The following is a 21,377-nucleotide window of genomic DNA, read 5'->3' on the forward strand; positions in this document are numbered from 1 at the left end:
TGCGCACCACCATCTTGCATTTTTTGCATGTTTGGATGTGCGCCGATGGTGTGCGTCCAGTGGTGTCAGCTGGTGAACCAGCTGGTCATTTAAAAAGCACCTTTATGCCCCTCACCATTAATGGAGGTCCCATTTGAGCACATTGGCATGGACCTCATTTTATCAATGAGAAAAAGAAAGTCTTTAGTTCAGCTGTTGTTAACTGATCTTGACTTTGTTGATTAAACGTTGCAAACCTGCCTTCAGTGTGTCCTGTACATGAGGTCATTTAGTACACCACAGCACGGTGAGTTTTTTGAGTTGATGAAGTTCAGGCAAAACAGGAAACATGCAGCAGGAGACAGTAACTTGTTAAAATGTTATAAAAGGTACAATTAAAGATTTTCACCCTACAGGGTTGTCAATGATCCAAGGATAAATGTCTAATTTGGTCAAAATTTTATAAGCCATTTCTGGAGAGACTGCAGTGGAAATGTTGTCACTTTTGGACTTTGCTACCTGCAGCTAAACATTTGCAGCTAAATCATTTATTTAAAAGCAGAAGCTGCAACTGATCGAGTGAATGTTTGTCTGAAAACTTAAACTGAACTCCAAGGGTACCATTGCTCCAGCTTACCATCTTTACCTGAGTGAATCAGTTTGTTGAACAATCTAAATGATTCAGAAACTTCTGTGACATCAACTTAACTAAGGCTCATTACAAATTTCACAAAACACTGCTGAATACTTTTAATATTTTTTTATTAGTTATTTTTGTTTTGTTGTTATTTTAATTTTAATAAAACAAAATAACAAAGAATTAAATAATTTCTTTGTTTTTTTTAATTTAATTTCTTTTACAAATAAATTAATAATAATATTAATAATAATAACTATAAAATTAGTGATGTCAGCGTAAACGTCATTAGTTAAAATAACGTTAACACTGACAGCACTAATTTGTTGCCAGAGAGCAAGCCAAACACTGGTCCAGAAAAGGACGATCTCTAGTAGTGGTGCACTACTAGTAGATTTGTTTTAACCTCCTAGGACCTGGTGTCCACATATGTGGACATAACATTTTGGGTTGTCTAGACCAAAATACAAAATTTTGCTCTTCAAAAACCTGACATCCACTTATGAGGGAGGACATTACACTGCCACTGTTCAATCGAAATTTAAAATGAACGTCCTCATATGTGGATCTCATTGTTTTGAGAAACAAAAAAAAGATAGTCCGAATCTGATGTCTTTGTTTTTACATTCATCAGGTCCCAATCAACCCAAATGGCACAGAGAAATGAAAAATGCATGCCATGAAAGAGTTCAGGTCTTAGGATGTTAAAAATGTCCCTGCTGATGAGACCAGTGAATGTGGGGCGACGGTGGCAAGAAAAAACTCCCTCCTGGAGGAAGAAATCTTGGGAGGAACCAGGCTCTCTGGGAGGACCCTTCCTCCTGAGGGCAATACTTACCAGTACTTGTCCTCCAGTGTGCGATGGTGGGCTGGGACGAGTGTTGTTTCTTCTCAGCATGATGATGACCTTAACTTCCTTCCTTCCTTCCATTTCCTGTTTCAGAACTGAGAATGAAGACAAAACTGGTTAACAAGATAACAGGACATTTAAAAATTCTCTCACTTCAGGATGAGATGCTGTGTCTTCTTACGTTTCTCTTGTAAAACAGCATGTAGGCCGAGTGCTGCTGTTCCTCACAAGCTGCAGATCCAGTTGTGTGGAGCACCTGTGCGTCATTATAGGTGAGCCAGCGATCTGATGTAGAGTGCTGACTCTCCTCAGGATGGACAGAACTACAGATGTAGTGTCCTGAAATCACATTAAGACAAATGAATCCAACTTCTGGAAGTCAACTGATTCAAGCAAACAGTGATTTTGACTTAGTGCTTCTTAGAACATCAAAAGCTTTTGTGTGTGAGTCCTTCACTGAAAAGTAGCAAGTTTTCATTTTCTGTTTGTCACAAGTCTGTTGTTTTACCTGACTCTGTGCCTCCATAATGACTAATGATGCTGACAAGACTATAACAGCCACCACCCTGAGAAGGAACAAATCCAAAGAGTGTTAGTTTCATAAAGTCTCACATCAGTGCCATAATTAAGCTGATTTGCTGAGGCTACGTCCACACGAATGCGTTTTCGTTTGAAAACACATCGTTTTCTCTCCGCTTTGACCTCCCGTCCACACTGAGACGGCGTTTTCCTCAAGGAAAAACACAGCATCTTGAAAACGCTCTCGAAAACGCATACATTTGAAAACGGAGCAGTCCCGTCGCAGTGTGGACACGGAGTTTTCAAATCTATCAGGGCTAGTGTGGACGTAGCCTGAGACGTTCTGCAGTCTGTTTTTACCTGATTGGATGGCACCACCAAGTCCCTCTGCAGCCTGACGGGGTCATCCACCTTCTGAATCTTGTAGGTTTGTGTAAAGCCAAACCTCTTCAGATGCAAGATCAGAACTCTGGCAGAAAAGAAAAAAAATAAAACAAACAAGGTAGAAAATAAGAAGAATGAGTTTCAAACACAAACAGAAGATGGGAGAAAACGACTGCTCAAGTATTGTCTCGAAAAACTCTGATATTTGATGCGCCACAGTTTGGAAACCTGGTCAGTCGATCAATTCTGATGTGACCTTACTCACCTTGGCAGTGTATCAAAAGACGACTTCAGTTCTGAGGCCGTCCCTCCACAATCACAGCGAAATTCTATTTCTTGTTCCTGAACAACAGCACAGAGAAAACAGGCTTTATGTTAGAAAGAAATCTCAACATATGCACACACACATACACACAAACACTAACAAAAAAGGTGTGTTAAGATCGCTGACACTACAACTCTATTGGAATTTGTGATCTTACCTTCAAGTATGTCTCTAACATGTTTATAACAGACCCCTCTGGAACCAGGTCAAGAGACAAGCTGGTGAATTCCTCTTGCTGTGATGATTGGTGACCGCAGCTACACATTTCAGGAGTAACGTAGTTAAAGTAAAGATCAGGTAGGTGGAAAAGAGGTATATGAAAATATTGCAACCAGCTCTGCGTTTCTGAAAGACAGGCTTACCTCTTGCATGTCCTCATGTTTTCCATTTTAAAAATGTGATGGTCTTCTACTGGGCAGGTATAACTTTGGCCCAGGAGAGCTGCGTTCCTCTCCAGGTGAGGTGTGAGCCTTTTGACCTCATTGAGGAACAATGTTAGGAATTCATGAGCGTCCTGAAAGAAAAGCAGAGAGATTTAAAACAGTACATCAAAATCAGAAGGTAAAGCAAAAAACGAAATGTCCAAATAGCTGACGCACTTTCTGTGCACTGCCGGTGTATTCAGGAGCTTGACTGCTGAATGCCTTCTTAAAAGCTCTTAGGTGGTGATCTTTAAGGCCATAATCTGTTGACTCATGACAGTCCCTGACATCAATGAGCCTTCTGTAGAAAGGAAAGGGTAAACAGACATTTCTGCTGTTAGATCTCTTTGTTCTTCAGGTTTTTGAAGAAAGTAGAAGGTTGACGTAGCGCACCTTAAGAGCTGAGCTTCTGGATCTGTGCTCCACAAAACCTCCTGACGCCTGATGTCTCTTATGAACTCCTCAATGTTGAGGAGGCTCTGCAGGCAGGAGTTCATGTAGCAGGTGTTTCCGATGTTTGGAAACCTGACACACACGCACAACGTTTACAGTATCAGTGTAAAAGAATTCATTTTCTCCACTTTGACAAAGTGAGCTTTGGTCTTTGTGCACCACGTGTACTCACCCGAAGCAGTCTATAGTCTCAGTTTGACTTTCTATTATTTTTCCACCGCATGCTACACTGCTCCAAAAAGGTAAAAACACAAACACAAAATTAGGAAAGATGTCAGGATGCTGAGCAGTGTATGTGCATGTATGCATGAGCTTTGAAGTTGAAACATTTTGGAGGACGTCTTTCTCTTACCTGTTAAACACATGCTCCCATCCACTCTCTTGGTCCAGAAGCTCCATAATCAAAGTGTCCCAAATCAGGTCTGCTGGGATCTTTTCCGTGGTGCTTCTTACCTGCTATATATAAAGGACATAGCTGTGTGCCTCATTGCTCTTAATTGCTCTCATTTAAATGCTTGATGACAGTGACTCTTTCCATAAAACATACCTTCCCGGATTTAAAAAGAGACCAGCGAGACCTTTTTTGTGTCTTCACTGTGTTGCTCTCTGCCTCTGCATCGCTGTCAGTTTGCTGCAGAGGACGAACAAACATAAGTTTATTAAAAAAGTAAAGTCACTTAAAATTAACAAGTGCATTTTAAAGAGAATGTGCATTTCATATGTTTTGTGTAAAAGCAAACCGAGGAACAGCAGAAGAAGTGTCTCCATTTTCTCTTCTTCTTCTTCTTTTGACCATTTTCAGGGTTAGCTGGTGTGGCAGCAACAGAAGCATCCGGGATGCTGATCAGGAGAAAAGTGTAAATGTTGTGGAAATTTATAAGAAGGAGTACATTTTGCTAATACAGATTGCTAATAACAGTGAATAACTGTAATGGAATACCAACATGAACAAAATCATGTATTTTATACATTTACACTCTACATTTTCAAACGCTAATCTCTGCAACCATATAAATAATAGACAAGACTAGAAGTAGTAAAAAAGATGTAAATACACAAGGTGGAAGAAAAATGCCAATAAAAGGGAAATAAAAGAGCTCCAACTAAACCACTGCTATAAATATCTCCAGCAGCATTAAAGAGTGGCGCATTTCTTTACCTCTGATGAGACGTAGAAGGAATTTCCTTCTCTGCCACGTTTTGTTTGTGTAATTTCTGTTTAGAAACAAGAAAACCAACATCAGTAATGGCATAAAACAAACATACCAAGGGAGTCTCTCCATGAAAAGTGTCCAGTTAGAAAATTTGGTATTATTTCATATTATTTATCACTTTAGTGAGCTGTCAGCTCATGAAGCAGATATATAGGAATATCTTTAAATAAAATAAAAACAATTTATTCATGCTTTAAATTCAGTTTTAAAGTTTGTCCTGTGAAATACAAAATCCTTCATTTGGTTCTGATCAAAATTCAGTTTTTACAGAAATCATCCATGAAGCTTCATTAAAAGCTTCAAAAATGCTTATTCACCACAAAAAATATTTAGAGAAACATCCTGCAAGTCTCTTCGAACTTACCTTTCTGTGAAAAAAAAAAACGTTTAAACATCTTTGAACTTAATTTGAGGACATAGCTGTGCTAAATTGCTCTTAATTCTTCTCATTTAACTGTGATGAGTAAATGCTTGATGACAGTGACTCTTTCCATAAAACATACCTTCCAGAATTTAAAAAGAAACCAGCGACACTTTTTTTGTGTCTTCACAGTGTTGGTCTCTGCCTCTGCATCGCTGTCAGTTTGCTGCAGAGGACGAACAAACATACGTTTATTAAAAAAGTAAAGTCACTTTAAATTAACAAGTGCAATTTAAAGAGAATGTGCATTTCATATGTTTTGTGTAAAAGCAAACCGAGGAACAGCAGAGGTGTCTCCATTTTCTCTTCTTCTTTTGACCATTTTCAGCAACAGAAGCATCCGGGATGCTGATGAGGACAAAAGTGTAAATGTTATTTTTCAAAGTGGAAATTTTTAACAAGGAGTACATGCTGGAGATTGCAGATAAAAATTAATAACTGTAATGGAACAAAATCATGTATTTTGTACATTTACACTCTACATTTTCAAACGCTAATCTCTGAATCAATATAAATTATAGACAAGACTAGAAGTAGTAAAAAAGATGTAACTACAAAACACCAATAAAAGGGAAATAAAAGAGCTCCAACTAAACCACTGCTATAAATATCTCCAGCAGCATTAAAGAGTGGCGCATTTCTTTACCTCTGATGAGACGTAGAAGGAATTTCCTTCTCTGCCACGTTTTGTTTGTGTGATTTCTGTTTAGAAACAAGAAAACCAACATCAGTAATGGCATAAAAGAAAGTATATGGTATGAAAATACAAAATCCTTCATTTGGATTCAAAATTCAGTTTTTACAGAAATCATCCAAGAAGCTTCCGTAAAAGCTTCAAAAATGCTTATTTACCATAAGAAAATATTCAGAGAAATGTGCTGCGAGTCTCTTCAAACTTACCTTTCTGTGAAAAAGAAGTTTAAACATCTTTGGACTTGAGGTGATCGCAGCGAAAATCTCCTCAGCTTTGCAAAAGTTCAACTGAAAACAAGCAGTCAAAGGTTGTATATTTATAAACTTTCAGCATAGAATGTTCATACCCTGAACAGCAAACATCATCATTATGATGTATGGGGCTAATTTGCATATTTTGGAATGTATGCTCATTTGAACTGTATGGTACTCGTCTCCAAGCAACTGCTACAAAAACAGGTCAAGTCAAGTGGCTTTTATTGTCATTTTAACCACGTGCAGAGGTACTGTACAGAGTGAAATGAGACAGCGTTCCTCCGAGACCCTGGTGCTATATATGACATATACGGACAAACCCAGGACTACATAAAGTGCAGTGTGCATAAACTGCAAAAATAAACAAGACAAAACAGTGCAAAACTAGACAGAACAGGACGATACAGACACAAGACAATGGAAATGTGCAAAATGCTGAGTATTGTGCAAAAGTAACTTGGTGTCTGTATGTATGTGTATGAGTGTGAGATACTGCAGATAAGTGCTTGGTAGTGACGTGTGTGTAGGTGTGCGTGTGCCAGTCCAGTCACTGAGTGTTCAGGGGTCTGACGGCTTGTGGGAAGAAACTTTTCCGTAGTTTGGTAGCGAGGGCCCGGATGTTCTGGGACCTCTTTCCAGAAGGCAGCAGGGTGAAGAGTGTGTTTGAAGGGTGTGTGGGGTCCTCCAGCAAGCGGTTGTTATAAGGAGGGGAGAGGGGCTCCAATGATCTTCTCAGCTGCTCTCACAATCCGTTGTAGGGTACTGCGATCCAATACGCTGCAGTTACCATACCAGACAGTGATGCAGCTACTTAGGATGCTCTCGTTAGTCCCACTGTAAAAGGTGGTGAGAATGGATGGTGGGAGATGGGCTTTCCTCAGCTTCTGCATGAAGTAGAGATGCTGCTGGGCCTTCTTGGTTATGGAGCTGGTGTTGAGGGAGCAGGAGAGGTTCTCCGCCAGGTGGACACCAAGAAATCTGGTGCTCTTGACGACCTCCACAGAGGATCCATTCATGTTAAGTGGGCAGTGATCCCACTGTGCTCTCCTGAAGTCAACAATCTCTTTTGTTTTGTCCACGTTCAGAGACAGGTTGTTGACTCTACACCTCTACAGATGGCCCGCAGTGCAACCCTTCAGCTTCCTAGTAGATTCACCTATATACAAATTTAAAGACCTAGGAGACTTACTTCTCGTCACAGAGTTGTAGCATTCACAAGATTTTCAGAAAACTTGAACTCGAGGTCAAGGTCACTGATATTCAAACTGACCCCAGAACTTTAGTAAATGCACCAATGGTATCAATTCAAAATCCTACGCTTCTCGTTCTCGAATTATTGTCTTGACCAAGCTGAGTATACAATTATGAAACAATCATTTTCCATTTTTATTTCACTATCTGTAACTAAGACAAATAAACAGTATTTGGGACACAAGTCACTATTAAAGTGGTTAGTGAGACTCCACATCTGATAACAGTATAACACACTGCTTATTTATGTAAAATTGTCATCAATAAATGTGTTCAAAACAGAAGCTACACTGGCTTTAAAAGTTTTTGTTAACTCTGACTACCTGTCTGCTCTTACCTGTTTCTTTTGCTCTCTGCTGTCTTCATCCTCCATCCAACTCTACAGCTATTGTTAGGGATGACATGATGAAACTGAAGGGTGTCTGGGCACCGAAAAAAGAAAAGAAGAGAGATTGGATTAGGCTGCAGCTGGCGTGCCATTCTCTCACTTCAGGATGAGATGCTGTGTCTTCTTACGTTAATCTTGTAAAACAGGATGTAGGCTGAGTGCTGCTGTTCCTCACAAGCTGCAGATCCAGTTGTGTGCAGCACCTGTGCGTCATTATAGGTGAGCCAAGGATCTGATGTAGAGTGTGGACTCTCCTCAGGATGGACAGAATTACAGATGCAGCAGCTGTTTAAAATGTATGGAAACCTGACACACAAACAAAAGTTTACAGTATCAGTGTAAAACAATTCATTTTGTCCAGGTTGAGAAGGTGAGCTTTGGTCCTTGTGCACCACGTGTACTCACCTGAAGCCGTCTGTAGTCTGAATTTTATTTTCCATTATTTTTCCACCGCCCAAATGTTTCACTACGCTATTGCAAAAAAGGTAAAAACACAAACACACAATTAGACGCTGAGCACTGGATGTGCATGTATGCATGAGCTTTGAAGTATAAACATTTTGGGGGACGTTATTCTCTTACTTGTTAAACACATGCTCCCATCCACTCTCTTGGTCCAGAAGCTCCATAATCCAAGTGTCCCAACTCAGGTCTGATGGCATTTTTTCAGTGGTGTTTTTAACCTCTTGGGAACTTTCACTACATTCCTTACTTGATGCAGAAAGAAGAAATGAGTCAGCGATGCATAGCAAGCACAACAAGACACCAAACAAATATTCTCTCTCTGGAGAACAGCATTCGACCACCAATGCTTATTTTGACCCGCAATTTGCCAAAGTATTAAAAGCACTTACCTGGGGTTGTCTGTAATTACACCCTGGGGACATTCTGGTTGTCCTGCTCGGGGATAGATGACCTGCACTGGATCCTCCGAACTTCCTGTTAGCTTATAGTGCATTAGCTAACAGGCATATTAGCTAATATTGACTGAAGCTCAAACAGGCTAAAAACAACATAAATAAAACCCTCAAGGATTTATTTTGGTATAGCAGTTGAGGTGGTTAAGTTATCTGTGCCTTGATATCTCTCTTAGGCTGAAAACACGAAGGGTCCGACCCCCAATTCCTTTACTCATTGCTGTTAAAATTAAGCTAACATAGCCTGTTTTGGGTCTCCAAGTTAGAAAACATTACACCGATTAAAGTAAGACTCGTGAGTTGAATTGTAGCTTGATCCTCAGTTTTGGCACACAGTTGAGCATATTATTTAAAATCAAATTAAACAATATTAAAGTCAGTTTATGGTAAGGTAAATAATATTTTACATTTTTCTTCAGTCAGCTATGTTGTGTGAACAGGGTCTGCAGAACATCTAGCCTATTTTGACAGCTCATTGACTTTAACAGCACTAATCTTATTCCCTCCGTTTTTTTCCAGCACCAGGTCTTTTTTTCTTATTGTAATGCAGTGTTAACTCTGTGTTGTGGTGTCTCTTCTGATGTAATGTGTACACGCGGGTGGATGACCATGGAAAAGTCCGAACAAAAGGAGGATGAGGCTCATTATCAGCGTAGTTATGAACCCTGTAAACTACTAAACATTTTCAAAACTGAAATATGAAACTGAAACAAGCAAACTGTCACTGCACTAACTAAAACTGAGCTGGATTAAAAACAAAAAGTGAAATTACTTAGAATTAATTAGAAAATACTTGAGTACAATAACAGTATTATTGTCTCTGCTTTGGTCTCTTGACCACTAGATGGCAGCAAATGCATAGATTTTAGCAACGTCCATGACTCTGGCTTTAATAATTAAAAGGGCATTTTGCCCATTTCTTTTTTCTCGCATATCCCTATTTATTAGAGAGGAGTCACTGGCAAGGGCCGGCGGAGGTCGTGGAGCGGCTAACAGAAGTGGTGTACCGTATCCGCATGCCGGGCCCGGGGCGCATGGTGGTGTTGCACCGGGACAGGCTCTCACCGTACCGACCGCTCGCTCCGGCAGACGCCGGGGCAGGGGATGCTGGTGGCACCCCATGTTCTGACCCGAGGGACTTTTCCCCCGCCGGTCGAGACCGGCCGGTGCGCCAAAAGAAGGCACCTGGACATTTGCAGGACTTTGTGTGGGGTAATGGGGTCGTCGGGGACGACTGACCCCTTAGGTGGGGGCTATGTAGCGGGTCAGGGCTGTTCGGGGTTCTGTTTGTGATGTTTTGTTTATGTTACCATAGTGACGGGTGACGCCCTCTGGCTGCGACGGTGTGTCCTTCCGGGGTCAGAGGGCGCCCTGTGTGTTGTTGTTGCTGTTCTGTTGCCGTGCTGAGCAGTTAGCTAGCGGCAGTGTTCTTCTGCAGATGTTAATAAACGGCTGTGCTCCCTGGCTAGCTCACGGAAAGCAAGACCAAACGATACCTCCGTCTCCTCCTTGTCTGAGCTCGCCAAAATATAATATCTTTATCCACCTAATAAAGATATTGACCTGGAGACAACATATAAGATGACACCGCCATGGACCTCAACCAGCAGGCTTTGTGTTACCTGTTTCTTTATACAGGAGCATGTGGGGGTGGACTGCCTTTTTATTTGATTACCCTTTTCTCATGTTTTTGTTAGTTCGGGACATTTTGGGGGACATTATTCTCTTACTTGTTAAACACATGCTCCCATCCACTCTCTTGGTCCAGAAGCTCCATAATCCAAGTGTCCCAACTCAGGTCTGATGGCATTTTTTCAGTGGTGTTTTTAACCTCTTGGGAACTTTCACTACATTCCTTACTTGATGCAGAAAGAAGAAAAGAGTCAGGGATGCATAGCAAGCACAACAAGACACCAGCAGTCCAGACCTTTCACCAACTGAAGACATTTGCAGCACCATAAAACATGACAGAGAAGAGCTGGGACTATGTGAAAGGGTGAAGTGCTGCAGTAAAGTTGCAATGGTCCTATCTTTTATACAGTTCACTCTATTAAGATGTGATTATCTCCAAGGTCCATTTAGTTTTAGTTAGCTGAAGCTAAACCAGAAGTTAAAACGAGATGATGAAAAACATTTTTAGTTAATGTTACGACTGTTGTTGTAATGTTGTCTCATATGTAAATCTGAGTGTGCAGGTGCCTTTCCGTGATTGGTGCATCCATGGGACGGACCATACAGATTGGCTAATGACCTGGAGACAACATATGAGATGACACCGCCATGGACCTCAACCGGCAGGCTTTGTGTTACCTGTTTCTTTATACAGGAGCATGTAGGGGTGGACTGCCTTTTTATTTGATTACCCTTTTCTTATGTTTTTGTTAGTTAGGGAGATAAGACACTGTCATTTGGTTTTATTCTTTTCATAAATAAGTTTTGTACATCCTTTTGATACGGTCCCTCTTGTTTGTTGTTTTGGGGTCCACCCCGAAGCTATAGTTCGCTCCTTTCCTTTGTTAGAATTCAATCACTGTAAATAAATCACCATCAAAATTGTACTGGTTGTGTGATGTGCTGCTTGGGGTCAGACAGGGGTGGATCACCCCTATATTATGGTCTGGCCACCCTTAGACAGGCCATAACACTAACTAAAATGAAACTAGACTTAAAACTGGCTGGTGTCCTTACCAGTGACCTTGGGTCTGAACTGTGGGCTCCTCTTTCCAGGTGTTCGTACTGCCTGAGTGGGACCAAGATGTGCTGTCTTGCCTCTTTTGGGTTTTCTGCATGTTTCTGGCTCAGCATGCACTTCTTGGCGTTCGCTGTTGGTTGCAGCCACTTGAGGTTTCTGGGCTCATTTGGGTTCTCAACACTGGGTGACTTTGATGGGAGTGAAAGCATCCTCACAACATAAATCACCACACTACCTGCTTTTGTTTCAGATTTTTTCTTTATCCTTGTTAACATGTTTGGGTACTGGGTTTACCTGTAATGCATTTTGTGCTCCAAAAGCTGTTATTTTGTGGAGCTGTGCTCCAAAAGCTGTTAGCATGACCTTTTTTTATCATTAGATTGTGCCACACCAGCACCTGAGAGAAAAGCTTTGAGTTTGATTTTGTGTTTTGCAGGCACTCAGGAGAATAAGTCATGATGTTTCTTGTGTTTGTCATGTTAGTATCTCAGTGCTTGTCAATCACCAGTCAACAGTGTCACCACTGTGAACAACATCCTGCGACCGTTTGAGTCAAAACCTTCGAGAAGTCCCTGCAGCCGCTTCAAAACTCATCACTGAGCTCGATCTCTCTTTTAACACGCTGGAGACAACAATGAAAGATGACTTTCTTTCATATGCTGCTTTGAGGGCTTTGTTTGTGAACAACAACAGAATCAAAACCATCCATGAAGAGACATTTCACCCGCTGATTAATTTGGAGAAACTGGACTTCCACAAACCAGTTGGAGACTTTGTCTTCTGGATGGTTTCAGAACCTGATTTCTCTCCACTATTTCAATCTTTTGGGAAACAAATATACAACACTGGGTCCGGGAAACCTTTTCCTGCCACTGAGGAGCTTGAAGACCCTCCATTTTTGAGGAGCTTTCCTTCAGTCTGTCAGTGAAAGGGATTTTTTTTAAATCTTGAAACTGCCGTGACCCTGTCCAAAGACCAGCTGGCCGGGTCGGTCATGGATATTCACAAATACCCCATAGTACTGGTGGAAAAGAAATATCGGGGGAAAATGCATAGAGTAACGGCTGCAGTTAGCTGACGGCCATCATACCCCTTAAATCTGAAAACTGATTGGTCGGGGTTTAGTAGCTCAATAGGGCAGTATGTAGGCCTGCACACACCACCAACAGGGACACGTGGCGTTTGGGTTGCCCGTTCCAGCAATTCGCTACACAGAAGATAATGGCATTATGCAACTGGCCCTTTGATCAAATGATGAAAGCTGATAGTCAAATAGTGCGCCCTGACATAGCACTGACATTTCCACATGTTGTAACGAGTAGGGACAGACCATGTTCAGTGTGTCGTGACACTTGCACGATGGAAGAACACACCCACTTGTTGGTGCCAGAAGAGCCACTGAGAAATTATTGTTTTAGCTGGCTCATTACAAGTCGATGGCTGGTCACCTGGAATAAGATAAAACTCTGGAGCGAATAATTGCCCGATTTTACTGGCCAGGAAACTGTTTTAGACTTAGAGCTTTTTATTGTCATTGTGCAGTTTCTTGCACAGTGAAATTGGGTAAGTGGAGAGCATAGAGCCGCTGTATCTGTGCACACCACCATCTTGCATTTTTTGCATGTTTGGATGTGCGCCGATGGTGTGCGTCCAGTGGTGTCAGCTGGTGAACCAGCTGGTCATTTAAAAAGCACCTTTATGCCCCTCACCATTAATGGAGGTCCCATTTGAGCACATTGGCATGGACCTCATTTTATCAATGAGAAAAAGAAAGTCTTTAGTTCAGCTGTTGTTAACTGATCTTGACTTTGTTGATTAAACGTTGCAAACCTGCCTTCAGTGTGTCCTGTACATGAGGTCATTTAGTACACCACAGCACGGTGAGTTTTTTGAGCTGATGAAGTTCAGCCAAAACAGGAAACATGCAGCAGGAGACAGTAACTTGTTAAAATGTTATAAAAGGTACAATTAAAGATTTTCACCCTACAGGGTTGTCAATGATCCAAGGATAAATGTCTAATTTGGTCAAAATTTTATAAGCCATTTCTGGAGAGACTGCAGTGGAAATGTTGTCACTTTTGGACTTTGCTACCTGCAGCTAAACATTTGCAGCTAAATCATTTATTTAAAAGCAGAAGCTGCAACTGATCGAGTGAATGTTTGTCTGAAAACTTAAACTGAACTCCAAGGGTACCATTGCTCCAGCTTACCATCTTTACCTGAGTGAATCAGTTTGTTGAACAATCTAAATGATTCAGAAACTTCTGTGACATCAACTTAACTAAGGCTCATTACAAATTTCACAAAACACTGCTGAATACTTTTAATATTTTTTTATTAGTTATTTTTGTTTTGTTGTTATTTTGATTTTAATAAAACAAAATAACAAAGAATTAAATAATTTCTTTGTTTTTTTTTATTTAATTTCTTTTACAAATAAATTAATAATAATATTAATAATAATAACTATAAAATTAGTGATGTCAGCGTAAACGTCATTAGTTAAAATAACGTTAACACTGACAGCACTAATTTGTTGCCAGAGAGCAAGCCAAACACTGGTCCAGAAAAGGACGATCTCTAGTAGTGGTGCACTACTAGTAGATTTGTTTTAACCTCCTAGGACCTGGTGTCCACATATGTGGACATAACATTTTGGGTTGTCTAGACCAAAATACAAAATTTTGCTCTTCAAAAACCTGATATCCACTTATGAGGGAGGACATTACACTGCCACTGTTCAATCGAAATTTAAAATGAACGTCCTCATATGTGGATCTCATTGTTTTGAGAAACAAAAAAAAGATAGTCCGAATCTGATGTCTTTGTTTTTACATTCATCAGGTCCCAATCAACCCAAATGGCACAGAGAAATGAAAAATGCATGCCATGAAAGAGTTCAGGTCTTAGGATGTTAAAAATGTCCCTGCTGATGAGACCAGTGAATGTGGGGCGACGGTGGCAAGAAAAAACTCCCTCCTGGAGGAAGAAATCTTGGGAGGAACCAGGCTCTCTGGGAGGACCCTTCCTCCTGAGGGCAATACTTACCAGTACTTGTCCTCCAGTGTGCGATGGTGGGCTGGGACGACTGCTTTTCCTTCTCAGCATGATGATGACCTTAACTTCCTTCCTTCCTTCCATTTCCTGTTTCAGAACTGAGAATGAAGACAAAACTGGTTAACAAGGTAACAGGACATTTAAAAATTCTCTCACTTCAGGATGAGATGCTGTGTCTTCTTACGTTTCTCTTGTAAAACAGCATGTAGGCCGAGTGCTGCTGTTCCTCACAAGCTGCAGATCCAGTTGTGTGGAGCACCTGTGCGTCATTATAGGTGAGCCAGCGATCTGATGTAGAGTGCTGACTCTCCTCAGGATGGACAGAACTACAGATGTAGTGTCCTGAAATCACATTAAGACAAATGAATCCAACTTCTGGAAGTCAACTGATTCAAGCAAACAGTGATTTTGACTTAGTGCTTCTTAGAACATCAAAAGCTTTTGTGTGTGAGTCCTTCACTGAAAAGTAGCAAGTTTTCATTTTCTGTTTGTCACAAGTCTGTTGTTTTACCTGACTCTGTGCCTCCATAATGACTAATGATGCTGACAAGACTATAACAGCCACCACCCTGAGAAGGAACAAATCCAAAGAGTGTTAGTTTCATAAAGTCTCACATCAGTGCCATAATTAAGCTGATTTGCTGAGGCTACGTCCACACGAATGCGTTTTCGTTTGAAAACACATCGTTTTCTCTCCGCTTTGACCTCCCGTCCACACTGAGACGGCGTTTTCCTCAAGGAAAAACACAGCATCTTGAAAACGCTCTCGAAAACGCATACATTTGAAAACGGAGCAGTCCCGTCGCAGTGTGGACACTCGAAAATGCAGACTTTCTAAAACGATGACGCATTTTAGTCATGTGATGCAGTCATGTGAGCAATTAAACAAAGATAGCCGAGTGCATTATACAGCAGTTGTTTTGATTGCTCTCAACTTTGACAGCCCTAAAAAAGATTAATATCAGTTTGTACATGCTCCGGATAGCTTTTCTTCAAATTCTGTTATTCTCACTCACTTTTGCGCATGCGCAGGACTGGAACGTAAGCGTTTTCGGCCGTTTCAATGCAGACGCACAACTATTTGAAAATGACTGAAAACGCTAGTGTGGACACGGAGTTTTCAAATCTATCAGGGCTAGTGTGGACGTAGCCTGAGACGTTCTGCAGTCTGTTTTTACCTGATTGGATGGCACCACCAAGTCCCTCTGCAGCCTGACGGGGTCATCCACCTTCTGAATCTTGTAGGTTTGTGTAAAGCCAAACCTCTCCAGATGCAAGATCAGAACTCTGGCAGAAAAGAAAAAAAATAAAACAAACAAGGTAGAAAATAAGAAGAATGAGTTTCAAACACAAACAGAAGATGGGAGAAAACGACTGCTCAAGTATTGTCTCGAAAAACTCTGATATTTGATGCGCCACAGTTTGGAAACCTGGTCAGTCGATCAATTCTGATGTGACCTTACTCACCTTGGCAGTGTATCAAAAGACGACTTCAGTTCTGAGGCCGTCCCTCCACAATCACAGCGAAATTCTATTTCTTGTTCCTGAACAACAGCACAGAGAAAACAGGCTTTATGTTAGAAAGAAATCTCAACATATGCACACACACATACACACAAACACTAACAAAAAAGGTGTGTTAAGATCGCTGACACTACAACTCTATTGGAATTTGTGATCTTACCTTCAAGTATGTCTCTAACATGTTTATAACAGACCCCTCTGGAACCAGGTCAAGAGACAAGCTGGTGAATTCCTCTTGCTGTGATGATTGGTGACCGCAGCTACACATTTCAGGAGTAACGTAGTTAAAGTAAAGATCAGGTAGGTGGAAAAGAGGTATATGAAAATATTGCAACCAGCTCTGCGTTTCTGAAAGACAGGCTTACCTCTTGCATGTCCTCATGTTTTCCATTTTAAAAATGTGATGGTCTTCTACTGGGCAGGTATAACTTTGGCCCAGGAGAGCTGCGTTCCTCTCCAGGTGAGGTGTGAGCCTTTTGACCTCATTGAGGAACAATGTTAGGAATTCATGAGCGTCCTGAAAGAAAAGCAGAGAGATTTAAAACAGTACATCAAAATCAGAAGGTAAAGCAAAAAACGAAATGTCCAAATAGCTGACGCACTTTCTGTGCACTGCCGGTGTATTCAGGAGCTTGATTGCTGAATGCCTTCTTAAAAGCTCTTAGGTGGTGATCTTTAAGGCCATAATCTGTTGACTCATGACAGTCCCTGACATCAATGAGCCTTCTGTAGAAAGGAAAGGGTAAACAGACATTTCTGCTGTTAGATCTCTTTGTTCTTCAGGTTTTTGAAGAAAGTAGAAGGTTGACGTTGCTCACCTTAAGAGCTGAGCTTCTGGATCTGTGCTCCACAAAACCTCCTGACGCCTGATGTCTCTTATGAACTCCTCAATGTTGAGGAGGCTCTGCAGGCAGGAGTTCATGTAGCAGGTGTTTCCGATGTTTGGAAACCTGACACACACGCACAACGTTTACAGTATCAGTGTAAAAGAATTCATTTTCTCCACTTTGACAAAGTGAGCTTTGGTCTTTGTGCACCACGTGTACTCACCCGAAGCAGTCTATAGTCTCAGTTTGACTTTCTATTATTTTTCCACCGCATGCTACACTGCTCCAAAAAGGTAAAAACACAAACACAAAATTAGGAAAGATGTCAGGATGCTGAGCAGTGTATGTGCATGTATGCATGAGCTTTGAAGTTGAAACATTTTGGAGGACGTCTTTCTCTTACCTGTTAAACACATGCTCCCATCCACTCTCTTGGTCCAGAAGCTCCATAATCAAAGTGTCCCAAATCAGGTCTGCTGGGATCTTTTCCGTGGTGCTTCTTACCTGCTATATATAAAGGACATAGCTGTGTGCCTCATTGCTCTTAATTGCTCTCATTTAAATGCTTGATGACAGTGACTCTTTCCATAAAACATACCTTCCCGGATTTAAAAAGAGACCAGCGACACCTGTTTTGTGTCTTCACAGTGTTGGTCTCTGCCTCTGCATCGCTGTCAGTTTGCTGCAGAGGACGAACAAACATAAGTTTATTAAAAAAGTAAAGTCACGTAAAATTAACAAGTGCATTTTAAAGAGAATGTGCATTTCATATGTTTTGTGTAAAAGCAAACCGAGGAACAGCAGAAGAAGTGTCTCCATTTTCTCTTCTTCTTCTTCTTTTGACCATTTTCAGGGTTAGCTGGTGTGGCAGCAACAGAAGCATCCGGGATGCTGATCAGGAGAAAAGTGTAAATGTTGTGGAAATTTATAAGAAGGAGTACATTTTGCTAATACAGATTGCTAATAACAGTGAATAACTGTAATGGAATACCAACATGAACAAAATCATGTATTTTATACATTTACACTCTACATTTTCAAACGCTAATCTCTGCAACCATATAAATAATAGACAAGACTAGAAGTAGTAAAAAAGATGTAAATACACAAGGTGGAAGAAAAATGCCAATAAAAGGGAAATAAAAGAGCTCCAACTAAACCACTGCTATAAATATCTCCAGCAGCATTAAAGAGTGGCGCATTTCTTTACCTCTGATGAGACGTAGAAGGAATTTCCTTCTCTGCCACGTTTTGTTTGTGTAATTTCTGTTTAGAAACAAGAAAACCAACATCAGTAATGGCATAAAACAAACATACCAAGGGAGTCTCTCCATGAAAAGTGTCCAGTTAGAAAATTTGGTATTATTTCATATTATTTATCACTTTAGTGAGCTGTCAGCTCATGAAGCAGATATATAGGAATATCTTTAAATAAAATAAAAACAATTTATTCATGCTTTAAATTGAGTTTTAAAGTTTGTCCTATGAAATACAAAATCCTTCATTTGGTTCTGATCAAAATTCAGTTTTTACAGAAATCATCCATGAAGCTTCATTAAAAGCTTCAAAAATGCTTATTCACCACAAAAAATATTTAGAGAAACATCCTGCAAGTCTCTTCGAACTTACCTTTCTGTGAAAAAAAAACAACAAACGTTTAAACATCTTTGAACTTAATTTGAGGACATAGCTGTGCTAAATTGCTCTTAATTCTTCTCATTTAACTGTGATGAGTAAATGCTTGATGACAGTGACTCTTTCCATAAAACATACCTTCCAGAATTTAAAAAGAAACCAGCGACACTTTTTTTGTGTCTTGTGAAATGAGACAGCGTTCCTCCGAGACCCTGGTGCTATATATGACATATACGGACAAACCCAGGACTACATAAAGTGCAGTGTGCATAAGCTGCAAAAATAAACAAGACAAAACAGTGCAAAACTAGACAGAACAGGATGATACAGACACAAGACAATGGAAATGTGCAAAATGCTGAGTATTGTGCAAAAGTAACTTGGTGTCTGTATGTATGTGTATGAGTGTGAGATACTGCAGATAAGTGCTTGGTAGTGACGTGTGTGTAGGTGTGCGTGTGCCAGTGCAGTCACTGAGTGTTCAGGGGTCTGACGGCTTGTGGGAAGAAACTTTTCCGTAGTTTGGTAGCGAGGGCCCGGATGTTCTGGGACCTCTTTCCAGAAGGCAGCAGGGTGAAGAGTGTGTTTGAAGGGTGTGTGGGGTCCTCCAGCAAGCGGTTGTTATAAGGAGGGGAGAGGGGCTCCAATGATCTTCTCAGCTGCTCTCACAATCCGTTGTAGGGTACTGCGATCCAATACGCTGCAGTTACCATACCAGACAGTGATGCAGCTACTTAGGATGCTCTCGTTAGTCCCACTGTAAAAGGTGGTGAGAATGGATGGTGGGAGATGGGCTTTCCTCAGCTTCTGCATGAAGTAGAGATGCTGCTGGGCCTTCTTGGTTATGGAGCTGGTGTTGAGGGAGCAGGAGAGGTTCTCCGCCAGGTGGACACCAAGAAATCTGGTGCTCTTGAGGACCTCCACAGAGGATCCATTCATGTTAAGTGGGCAGTGATCCCACTGTGCTCTCCTGAAGTCAACAATCTCTTTTGTTTTGTCCACGTTCAGAGACAGGTTGTTGACTCTACACCTCTACAGATGGCCCGCAGTGCAACCCTTCAGCTCCCTAGTAGATTCACCTATATACAAATTTAAAGACCTAGGAGACTTACTTCTCGTCAGAGTTGTAGCATTCACAAGATTTTCAGAAAACTTGACCTTTGAACTTGAGGTCAAGGTCACTGATATTCAAACTGACCCCAGAACTTTAGTAGATGCACCAATGGCATCAATTCAAAATCCTGCCCCTCGTTCTCGAATTATTGTCTTGACCAAGCTGAGTATACAATTATGAAAGAATCATTTTCCATTTTTATTTCACTATCTGTAACTAAGACAAATAAACAGTATTTGGGACACAAGTCACTATTAAAGTGGTTAGTGAGACTCCACATCTGATAACAGTATAACACACTGCTTATTTATGTAAAATTGTCATCAATAAATGTGTTCAAAACAGAAGCTACACTGGCTTTAAAAGTTTTTGTTAACTCTGACTACCTGTCTGCTCTTACCTGTTTCTTTTGCTCTCTGCTGTCTTCATCCTCCATCCAACTCTACAGCTATTGTTAGGGATGACATGATGAAACTGAAGGGTGTCTGGGCACCGAAAAAAGAAAAGAAGAGAGATTGGATTAGGCTGCAGCTGGCGTGCCATTCTCTCACTTCAGGATGAGATGCTGTGTCTTCTTACGTTAATCTTGTAAAACAGGATGTAGGCTGAGTGCTGCTGTTCCTCACAAGCTGCAGAGCCAGTTGTGTGCAGCACCTGTGCGTCATTATAGGTGAGCCAAGGATCTGATGTAGAGTGCTGACTCTCCTCTGGATGGACAGAATTACAGATGCAGCAGCTGTTTCCGATGTATGGAAACCTGACACACAAACAAAAGTTTACAGTATCAGTGTAAAATAATTCATTTTGTCCAGGTTGAGAAGGTGAGCTTTGGTCCTTGTGCACCACGTGTACTCACCTGAAGCCGTCTGTAGTCTGAATTTTATTTTCCATTATTTATCCACCGCCTAAATGTTTCACTACGCTACTGCAAAAAGGTAAAAACACAAACACACAATTAGACACTGAGCACTGGATGTGCATGTATGCATGAGCTTTGAAGTTTAAACTTTTTATTTTTATTTTTATCATCAACAATTTTTATTTATTTCATTTTAAACTTCAATAACAGAGCTTAAGGATAACTACATAAATAAATAGTTTAAAAAACAAACAAACAAAAACAAAACAACAACAAAACAAAACACTACAACAACAAAAAACAAAACAAAGGGAAGTTATCCTATTCTTTCTTCGCACACCAATCCCCACACCACCACTCTGTCATTACTCCTCTGTTCTTCAAGTTACAGAAAGCCAGCTTGTAAAGGGGGACCAAATACAATCATATTGAGGCAATTTGTCTAATAAACCATAAGTCACTTTTTCGTAAGACGCCAACTTAGCCATTGTCTTTAGCCACTCTTCATAGGGAGGGGGGTTCTTTTTCCGCCAATGTCTTAGCAGGACCCGTTTGGCTGTAGTAAGAGCCAAAATAATCCATCTTTTTGTATAACTGGAAAAATCTCCATCAGAAAGTTCTGTGGTTATACCAAGTATGGACAGTTTTGGTGAGATACCAAATCTCCTTTTTAAAACACTGAAAATTACCTCCATTATATTTTCCCACCAATCCCGAAGTGCCGAACAGCTCCATAAGATATGTAAAATCAAAGCATTTTGACCATCACATCTCCAACATTCGTCCGTAGAGGCCAGGTTCCATTTATACAATTGTTGCGGTGTTCGATGCCACCTATGGATTATCTTAAGTTGAATAAATCTACTGCCTGTTTCTTTATACATAGTATTAACATTTTGAAAACATGAATCCCATTCAACTGAAGATATGTCCAATGCCATGTCCTGGGCCCAGTAGCCCT

The 21,377-nt window shown here is 40.7% G+C and overlaps 2 protein-coding genes and 1 long non-coding RNA gene across 4 annotated transcripts; all 3 read right to left on the reverse strand.

Annotated features, from left to right (window-relative positions):
- Window positions 1–935: 935 nt before the first annotated feature.
- Window positions 936–7,042, reverse strand: LOC146385365 (ubiquitin carboxyl-terminal hydrolase 46-like). Its single transcript, XM_084929932.1, has 18 exons — window positions 6,940–7,042; window positions 5,851–5,977; window positions 5,480–5,552; window positions 5,287–5,370; window positions 4,729–4,784; window positions 4,310–4,409; window positions 4,117–4,200; window positions 3,922–4,022; window positions 3,742–3,798; window positions 3,510–3,641; window positions 3,294–3,417; window positions 3,057–3,208; window positions 2,852–2,951; window positions 2,635–2,711; window positions 2,346–2,454; window positions 1,975–2,032; window positions 1,648–1,805; window positions 936–1,561 (listed from the first exon to the last, which is right to left on the reverse strand). The coding sequence occupies exons 1-18, from the start codon at window positions 7,040–7,042 to the stop codon at window positions 1,556–1,558; spliced, it is 1,701 nt and encodes a 566-aa protein (XP_084786058.1). The 3' UTR covers window positions 936–1,555.
- LOC146385366 (uncharacterized) lies at window positions 6,053–10,344 on the reverse strand. Of its 2 annotated transcripts, none has more exons than XM_084931066.1 (6): window positions 8,646–10,344; window positions 8,374–8,498; window positions 8,197–8,262; window positions 7,920–8,097; window positions 7,741–7,825; window positions 6,053–6,185 (listed from the first exon to the last, which is right to left on the reverse strand). In XM_084931066.1, the coding sequence occupies exons 1-5, from the start codon at window positions 8,676–8,678 to the stop codon at window positions 7,766–7,768; spliced, it is 462 nt and encodes a 153-aa protein (XP_084787192.1). In that variant the 5' UTR covers window positions 8,679–10,344; the 3' UTR covers window positions 6,053–6,185; window positions 7,741–7,765. The 2 variants fall into 2 exon arrangements, with proteins under 2 accessions (XP_084787192.1, XP_084787191.1); XM_084931065.1 differs by having other exon boundaries at window positions 8,374–8,502.
- Window positions 10,345–15,756: 5,412 nt separating this feature from the next.
- On the reverse strand, window positions 15,757–17,485 carry LOC146385367 (uncharacterized). Its single transcript, XR_014800480.1, has 3 exons — window positions 16,584–17,485; window positions 16,142–16,498; window positions 15,757–16,001 (listed from the first exon to the last, which is right to left on the reverse strand). It is a non-coding gene; the product is annotated as an uncharacterized LOC146385367 (long non-coding RNA).
- Window positions 17,486–21,377: the final 3,892 nt, after the last annotated feature.

This window comes from Perissodus microlepis, chromosome 6 (assembly GCF_051167445.1).
Source record: "Perissodus microlepis isolate ML-2025 ecotype Zambia chromosome 6, ASM5116744v1, whole genome shotgun sequence".
Lineage (NCBI taxonomy): Eukaryota > Metazoa > Chordata > Actinopteri > Cichliformes > Cichlidae > Perissodus > Perissodus microlepis.

Coding starts and splice junctions, on each gene's coding strand:
- LOC146385365 (XM_084929932.1), bottom strand. CDS start 7,042: ATGCAGAAGCTGAGGAAAGCCCATCTCCCACCATCCATTCTCACCACC. Junction 5,371..5,479: donor GACACCTCTGCTGTTCCTCG/GTTTGCTTTTAC, acceptor CGTCCTCTGCAG/CAAACTGACAGCGATGCAGA. Junction 3,642..3,741: donor GAGACTATAGACTGCTTCGG/GTGAGTACACGT, acceptor CGTGTGTGTCAG/GTTTCCAAACATCGGAAACA.
- LOC146385366 (XM_084931065.1), bottom strand. CDS start 8,749: ATGCACTATAAGCTAACAGGAAGTTCGGAGGATCCAGTGCAGGTCATC. Junction 8,503..8,645: donor GTAATTACAGACAACCCCAG/GTAAGTGCTTTT, acceptor TTCTGCATCAAG/TAAGGAATGTAGTGAAAGTT. Junction 8,098..8,196: donor CAGACTACAGACGGCTTCAG/GTGAGTACACGT, acceptor TTTGTGTGTCAG/GTTTCCATACATTTTAAACA.